The sequence below is a fragment of the Eurypyga helias genome, unplaced genomic scaffold (assembly GCF_000690775.1).
Source record: "Eurypyga helias isolate BGI_N326 unplaced genomic scaffold, ASM69077v1 Scaffold27026, whole genome shotgun sequence".
NCBI lineage: Eukaryota > Metazoa > Chordata > Aves > Eurypygiformes > Eurypygidae > Eurypyga > Eurypyga helias.
This window is the reverse complement of record NW_010256385.1, coordinates 1-8,816: the sequence shown is the minus strand read 5'-3', so window position 1 is coordinate 8,816 and position 8,816 is coordinate 1. Positions and strand designations below refer to the sequence as shown.

The 8,816-nt window shown below is 40.1% G+C and overlaps 1 protein-coding gene across 1 annotated transcript; it reads left to right on the top strand.

The window, feature by feature from the left end:
• The first annotated feature begins 598 nt into the window (after positions 1-598).
• On the top strand, positions 599-6,125 carry LOC104511160 (HEAT repeat-containing protein 5B-like). Its single transcript, XM_010153656.1, has 3 exons — positions 599-745; positions 3,719-3,932; positions 5,591-6,125. Exons 1-3 carry the CDS (start codon positions 704-706, stop codon positions 5,893-5,895), a joined length of 561 nt encoding a protein of 186 aa, XP_010151958.1. The 5' UTR covers positions 599-703; the 3' UTR covers positions 5,896-6,125.
• The last annotated feature ends 2,691 nt before the right edge of the window (positions 6,126-8,816 follow it).

The following is an 8,816-nucleotide window of genomic DNA, read 5'->3' as shown; positions in this document are numbered from 1 at the left end:
GCCTGTGCAGGGAAAAAAAGGATGACAATGGCAAATGCAGACTATTTGAAAGTCAGGAAAGGTTGAAGTGGGACTGTTCTTATTGGTGACAGGTCAGATCAGCTAGTCTGTTATGTGTAGCCTCACGGTAAGTAAAAGTTGTTGCCATGCTGGATGTCAGTTTCTTACTCTGCTGTATCAGCAGAAGAGAATTAAAAAAAAAGAAGAGTATATTTTTATTGGGAAAGGATTTAGAAAATACATTTTTCCTCTTTTGTTTACACATTGAAAACAAAAAAACCAATTACTTGGTCAGAGAAAGTGTGAGTGATTTTTTTTTTTTTTCCCCCCCCCTTGGTATTTAAGTTTCATAAAGTTTGGCTTTATTAAAACATCTATGAGAATAGAGTTGCTCAGCTTTTTGTCAGTCACAGTCAGTGACTGTGTGATGTCAGTCACAGAAATGATGAAGTGATTCTGTAATAAGTAGATGCATATTTGTATGCAGGTGCAAATAGTATCAAGTACATTTATTTCTTCTTTGTGGGCTTAACTAAACAAATTCTAAACCCTTTTTAGAGTAACCTAACCGTGTGTTTGTTTTCGTTTTTCAGAAGCCTGTGAGCCTGTTCTTGATGAAGTAAGCATACTTACAGCTATTGCGCTCTTCCTTTGGTCAGCAAGCACTGAAATAATTGGAGTGCAGTCTTTACAAAACGGATGTATGAACAGATTTAAAAGTGCATTAAATTCCTGTGATCCTTGGGTAAGATCTTGCTATTGGAATGCGAATGATACATAGCTGAGAAAAACTCATTGTGATATATTTACTGTGTTTCCTAAATGCTTTGTGATGCCTTTACTTCAGAGACAAGTACTGCTTGTCAAATTAAATAGAATTTTCAGCAGTGTGCTGTAGAAACTCTTCCATGAGAAAATAACGCAAACTAAATGCTTTTAGATAACGTGTATTCATGGCCTTGTGCCAGCTTCTTGACTTGCAGCTTTTTAAAAGGAAAAAAATCTTTTGACGCGTGAAATTTTATCAAACAAAAAGGTTGGTTGCAAGAGAGCGGTGACATTTCTACATTAGCGCTGATCTTTTATAACACAAACTGTTTTTTTCTGAGACAAAATTGCAGCCCACTTTTCTGATGAATTTCATGGTTTTTTGTGCAAAACCTGTGCTTATTTTACACGTTCATGCAAAACTTAGTTTGAGTGCAAAAATGTAATTTTTGTGGTCGCCATCAGAACATCTACAAATTGTGAATCACCTGTCTCCCGATTTCACTTCTGCCCTTTGTCTTTATGAATTACCTTCTAAATTATTTTCTCACTAAAGAGGGAAACTGAAAAGTTGCAGGCTGACTTTGTTCAGGCAGGCTAATGTGCCGTATAGTTAAGCTGAACCGTTCCAGACGTGTATATACATCAGCTTGTTCGAGTGAGTATGCCAGTCTGCGGGTGGGAACTAAAGGGAAAAATCTGTAGTGTTTCCACAAGCGAGTGCTGCAGAGATTCCTGAGGAGGAAAGCACGCAAAAAATGTTGATGTGTTTAGGGTCACAGTGAGGCATTTAAAATCCTGCTCTGATTGATAGTTCTTCTCTGCAGCAGGGCTGGTGTTTTCCAGCATGGACATAAAATTCGGTTGATTCTGAAGCCTGACTTCAGGTGGAAAGCTACTTGAAATTGTAGTGTGTGAATGGAAATGTCCGTTGTATTAAGCAGAAGCTTTCACGTCATACTCTTTGTCAGCTCTGTACAAACACATGAATGGTGAGAGAAGCACATCTTTGCCCACCACCCTGATGGTGAGCTGTCAGTGGGCTGGAACTTACCACTATTTTTGTAATTCAGAGCGTGCTTTGACAGCAGCCAGATCGTGTCCACTCTCCTCACTGATGTGCAGAACATGTACTCCGTAATACTTGTTGTGCGTCCCTTCTAATTTTTGTTTAAATAAAACCCACTCCTTGTTGGAGTCAGTAACGAGACACCTACTTTGATAAAAGTGTTATACTGATGGAACTGAGAGCACTGAACCGATTATGGAGAAAACTCTTCTGAACAAATACTGCTGCCTCATAAGAAATACAGGAGTATTTTTGTAACTATTGCCACCTGCAAAAGTCTGAAAGGTTGGGTATCACGTAGAGTGATAACCAGGAGGGTGGTGAGCTCAGTTTCGTTTTGCCTCCAACAAGGGAACTCAGCTGAGACCCTTGTCTCTCAATGCTGACGGGTAAGTTTTACATGAGTGTGCATTATGTGCTTGGAATAAGCCCTGATTTTACCTCACAGTAGTTTTTGTAGGCTTTTGTGAATGCAGAACAGTGAAAAGTCTTCTATTACATAGATGGAATAAAAGAAGCTTGGATGAAATTCTGCTGTCAGATGCAGTCATATAGGACTCTTAATGGAATTAAGCATGCATGAAAAAAAAAGAGAAATTTGCTCCTTATTTTGAAGGCCAATAATCTAAGAGCTAATAAGAAGTAAAGTTTAAAGAATGTAGACAGAAAGGGAAGGGAATTATTTAGAATGATATGGAGAAATAGAGGAATAATTTGTTGAAACAAGTCAAAAATGATGCTAAGTAAGGCATTAGAAGAAAATATTCTGTGAAGCTCTGTATTAGAAGAAGTGTTATTACTTCAGGCCTGAAAAAATGTATTATATAGAAAACTTGCAGCCATATACTAGTGAATGAAGTGACATGAGCTGCATATCTTTTATTTTCTTACTATTAGTTTTTATTATCTATCATTTTTGTTCAGTGTTTTTATTTATACATCTGTGTTTCCAATCATCCATGGATCTCCTCATAGATCGTTATGTTCAATAATACTTCCTCTAGAGTGTTTCTGTTTAACATGTGCTCAATAACTCATCCTGTTAGGACCTGAGTGTAGTTTGAAAGCATGAGCAATGTTTAATCCTCAGATTTGTTGTGTGGCCTTACCTTTTCAAAAGCTCTGGGTTATTTTTGTGGGGTTTTGGAGGGCGATCTTTGTACACCCAAATCAAATGCATTCGTAAGTTCGTCTAAACATGGTCATCAATGAGGCATTTTCCCAAACATGGACTTCAATCACCTCTGCTTTCCAGAGAAGAGGGGAAAAGAAAAGAGAAGGAGAGGGTTCTGTGATCCAGCTCACTGTATGGCTACACGTATACGCCTATGCTACTACCAGCACAAGATGGAGAATGGAAGGCAGGATGGACAGGCCTGACACTTTTGGCTACAGCCTTGGCTCGTGTTAGAGCAGTAAGATCGCTTTGATCTCAGTCATTTTTGTGGGCTGTTTCACCCTTCTAAGATCGGAATAGCATTTCATGATTTTGCAGATATATACATCTGAGATGCAGTAGATACATCTACTGTTAGTTCTGGTTGTTCTGAGACTTCACAATGTAGTTCTCTGCGGCCCTCTGTGACTGACTTGTATGACATTAACTCTGATTTTCTCTGAGTTCATAATTGTTACTGCTATTTAGTGCCTACATGTTCTTCCTAACAGGCCCTTCTTTTATTGACAACTGAGCTAATATTATTTTAGTAGATGAGCTGTGTTGCTATTTTCCTCTTATTCAGCAAGTTTCCTACCACTTTAGTTGTCTTTTTTTTTTTTATCTATCACATGTATCTTACATACATAGATAACAGAAGTTATTAGAATTCCATGAGTTAACAAACAACTTTGAGGACAATGTATTTATCTTGATTTGATTAGGTTCAAGCCAAGTGTTACCAGCTTCTGCTTTCTGTGTTCCAACACACCAATCGTGCCCTGTCAACTCCATACATTCATTCACTGGCCCCTATCATGGTGGAGAAGTTGAAAGCTGTGGAAAGGAGCCGCCCAAACAACAGCCTGGAGCTGTTAGCAGTCCAGGAAGGAATTAAAGTCCTTGAAACATTGGTTGCCCTTGGTGAGGAGCAAAATAGTAAGTATTTAGTTTTTCTAGAGAAATGTGCAATGCCAATACGTTAGAAAACTTGCAATTAGGAACTTGATGGCATATAGACACAAAATCGACCATGTCTGTGCTACATGCCTCTGTAATTCCAGTAGTAGAACTGTTGTATACATGGGCTTATATAGCACATACAGTTCGATATAGAATCACAGACTGGTTTGGGTTGGAAGGGACCTTAAAGACCATCTAGTTCCAACCCCCCTGCCTTCCACTAGACCAGGTTGCTCAAAGCCTTTGCATTTCTGGTGATTGCAGTGGGGGGAAAAAAAAAAAAAAATCTAAACATAAGCTGCAGTAGTGTGTGATGTTCTCTTCTGTTTGGAAATGAGCAGTTCACACTGTTTAAATTTACTTTTTTCCATTGTTAACTTTTATTTATTTTAGCAGACTCATCACTTTTATCAGGTTGCTTCTACCAGCTCAACAAAGTTTATCTAGAAAGCCCAATAAATTGAATTGTACTGGTCAGAATATCTTGATGGAAGATGGAGCCTCCTGTTTGCTTCAGTAGATAGAATACAGTATCTATAGTTTAAGTTCAGTTATTCTCTAACTGAAACAATGTGTTTCCTGAAGACTTGCTCTGCAGACATTTGGCTTTAAGTGCTGATAAAGTTTCTTGTAAAAATACTGCTGTTGCTTTTGTGGGGGTTTGGTTTTTGGTTGGGTTTTTTTCCCTAACATATTCCCTGTTGGTATTTCTCTTTGTTGATGATAAAAGACTAAATACGTGTTTTCTTGAGCCCCATTCTGCTTCTGGCACATGAACAAGGAAACGAAACATCTGTTTTTTGCTACTGCTGGCTGGAGACAGTCACCCCATGAGTATGAATTTAGTCAAAAGCTTTAGGGGAGGATCATTAATACTCTGGTAACCTACAAAATTTGAGATGAGTTACCATTAATGTTCAAGTTCTTTGAGCCTAAAGTTTATGGTCAACATGTTGCACTTTTCAGGCTCATACTTGTATCCTTGCTAAATACAGAAACTCGCCCTGTTGCTTAAGTTCAGCTTGCTTTTTTGTTCGGAAGATAAACCTTTTGATCCCTGTGCCATTTTGGACTGTGGCCTCATTAAGTCGTGCCAGCCCACGTACAGCTGCAGGGCTAGTTCTTGGATGGGAATCATCTAGAATGGAGTAACATAGCAGGTCACTGTTCCTGACTCTTTGTGATCGCTTGCTCACTAGTAGCAGTTCTGTGGTGCTCAGTGGGGAGGCTGATACCCGGATTCAGTTGAATAACGTTTCTGCGAGCCTGAGATGAGAAGTGTTTTGAAATCCTTTAATACTGAAGATGCGGAGTGCCTGTCGTATCTCTCATCAATGCTGTGCACTCAGGTGGTGCAAAGGCATCTTTAAAGAAGTGTCAGGAACAAAATAACTGCGATGTACAGTAATAAATCTGAAACACAGTTCTGCTAAGAAAGAGTTAAGTGACAGAAAGGCAGGCAGCCAACTACATTTCAGTTGTTTTTTATTTGAGCATATTTTTAATTACAGTGTTTAGTTGTGTTTTAAGAATTGACAGTACCCTTAGCAGTCTAGTAATTGATAAAATGAATTTTCTTTTGTTTTCTTCTCTGATGCGGTTACTGCAGACTCTTTTTCTCCTTTCACTTTTAGGAGTCCAGTTGCTTGCCCTCCTCGTCCCCACTCTGATCTCCTATTTACTGAATGAAAACGCCTTTGCTTCTGCATCCACAGCATCAAAGGATCTTCACGAGTTTGCACTTCAGAATCTAATGCACATTGGCCCACTTTACCCACATGCTTTCAAGACAGTAATGGGAGCTGCTCCTGAATTAAAAACACGACTAGAAACTGCAGTCCGAGCAAGCCAGGCCAGCAAAGCAAAAGCAGCTGCTAGGCAACCACCACCCACAGTACATTCCACTCCAACAATTAAACTGAAAACTAGCTTTTTTTGAATTACTTTCATTATTTTTGGACCATCAAGTAGTCAGAAGTATTGCATTGTCCCCGATGTGTTACTGCACATACGTCTGTAATTTTGTGTAATTTGTACGTGAAAGGCTTTGTGTAATTACTTGAAATCCATGCATTACAAGGGAAGTGGTGTTACTTGTATTTGTATAGATTTTTAGGAAATTGAATGTGATCATATTTATGGATTTGTGTTATAATTTATCCACAAAAAAAACCCCACAATCAACCCAGCCCTAGTCTCTGACTAAATAGTTTTATTTATTTTTAAAAGCTACCCCAAACCTTTGAATGGTTTTTGGAATCTGGTGTTTGTTATCCTACCATTGTGCCAACGTGCCAACAGAGTGGGGATGGCGGGCGGGGGGGAAACTCATGAAGTACTTAGAGTGTACGGCGGGGAATTTCAAGTGTAGAAGTAGGCACTTTGTCCTTTTAAAAACAAAGTAGGGAAGGGGGTTGTCTAGAGCTTGTAGATCATTTCAGCTTGCATGAAAGAAAAAAACAACAAAGAATTGAAAATTTTCAGCCTTTCTCAAGGTTGAACAATCAAGCATGCTGTCTAATGAGCTGTCCTTATTTATGTGTTGTATATTTCTTTCAGATCCATTTCCATGCTTGGAAATTAATAAAGGATGCAAAAAATTTAATCCCCTATCTCTTCTAAGGTAAATTTTAAAGAATGCATTGGAAATTGAATTTATAAAGAGAACTGCCTGCCATCTGCATTTTTGTAGGGGTAGATTTTAGCCCCTGTAAGGTGCTCTGTGTTAGCAGTCTACCTATTCTGCCAGGCACCGGCTGAATATGACGTTTCAGTGCTCTGCTCTTTGTCCAGACTCCTTACGTATTTAAGCATCCTCCAAGATTTCGGTCTCACTGGATGTATCTTATCTGTAGTCCTTGATTAAGTTTGCAGAGCCCAGACTACTTGAGCGCTTGCCACTCGTACAACTAAGGGAGCAGAACAGAAGTGAGAGCCAGGCTCCTGCAGGTTTTCCTTCCCCTACCAGGCTTTTCTTTTTTGAAAGGCATGTGTCCCCCCCTCACATATGAACGAGTCTGATCTGCAGATTTTGGAGCTTGGAGCTCAAGTGCCGTGCTAACCTTAGAGCAGCACAGAGCCAGTGACTCCCCGTGTCTGTCTGATGCCAGGCCTCACCCTTCCCATTGGCAGAAGTGCAGGACCGTGTATTTTCTTGTGTGTGCAAGGCAGATTTGCACGAATCTTTGAACCTGTTGTTGAACTTACGGACTTCTATAGGGATCTTTCTATATATTTTGCTTTATAGAGAGAGGCCACATAACTGGAAGCCTTGGCTAGGCCTCTTGAGTTTCAACTCCATGTTTTTTTGGATACTCTGTAAAAACGGCATATTTCAGAAGCTTCTAATTCAACCCAAATATAATAAAGGGTTAGTAAATTGAATTGAATATGATTAATAGTTGGTTAAAATACTTGTAGATCGTTATTTTTGCATAGTCACTTGCCTAGTCTCTCTTTTCCTGTGAGACCTTATACAACCCCTTGAGTACCTATGAAAATGGAGGATAAGACAACGCTCTTTTGCCCTGTTGCATCTGGGGTGTGCAAGGTATTTCACATAAAATCAGGAAAGCTTTTATTTCACACTGAATATTTTAGTGTTGAAGTGAGGACACAAGTGGTGCATACTCCCATCTTTCTAATGTTTTGGTTTTTTTTTTTTCATAAATACGGTGACTTCCAAGTCTTGTTCCATTGTCGTACAGGAATAGGTGCATGCAGAATTAAAAACAATATGCCATACATGATGATGAAAGTTATTTCACTACTTTTTTCATCTTTGTATGTGTAGTGGGAATTAAATTGATTAAAATCTGTCACCTTCTAATAGGTGTTGCCAGCATTACAAAGCTGTTTTGCTCAGAAGACGTTTTGAACCTGTTTAGTGTTTGAGAGAAAGTACTGAGGAAACTTGGTACAAACTGAACCCACATCTTGCAAGTACAACTTAAAAAAATAACCGAACCCTTTTAGAAATTGTTTGAGATTGCTTCTCCCCCAGGTAGTCCCAGTAATGACTTTGATGTTTGTTGGAAACTTTGTGTCTGTAATCGGGTTTCACTTACCCTCATGTTTATCTCGGCACTTTCATGTTTTGGTTAGACTCTAGTTTACCAGATGTCTGAAAACTTGGAAGAGGGGAGGGGGAGGGAAGCGGAGCAGTCAGGCGTAGCTGAGTTGTCTGCAGAAACATAGAAAAAAGTTAGCAGGAGGGAAGGTGTCACGAGGCAGATGTACAGGGATGGAGAAGGGAAAGGTTTTTCTTTGTGTGCTGTGTGACTGTATACAACACGTTCAACTCTCATTTGTGTGTACATCCCCAGTTTCTGGTCTTCATTTGCTTCTTTGCTTGCTCCTGATTCTAAAGGTATAATCGTGTGGGTTTACGTGGTATTTTGGCATCAAATTTCATTTGATTAAAGAAAATGAAATAACTTGAAATGCCCGTGGTGCTTATTGTTTCTTTGTCACCCTCCCCTTCATCTTTGTCAGTGGCCTTTTTTGTGTGCTCTTTCACAGAGTTGCTTTGCTGTGTTTCCCCTTCACGTCTTTCCTCTCTGCCGTTTCCTTCCTTTTGGGTGAGCCATGTTGTTCTACCCTGCTTCCCCGCCGAGGTCCCCCAGAGCACGCTCCCCCTTCTCTGCCTTTGCTCCCGTTCCCTCCACGCTGCAACGTTCTCTGTAGGCTTCCTCAGGTGTGTTTTCCTTAGCACGAAGAAGTCATCCACCAGCCACAGCTCTCCTCTCCAAGGGCAGGGTTACAAAGCGGGCGAGCACGATTTCGGAACAGGCAGGAGGAGACAGGAAGCGCCGCTTGAGTCACTGGCGGGGTGCGCCTGCTGGGGCACGGTGAGGGGCG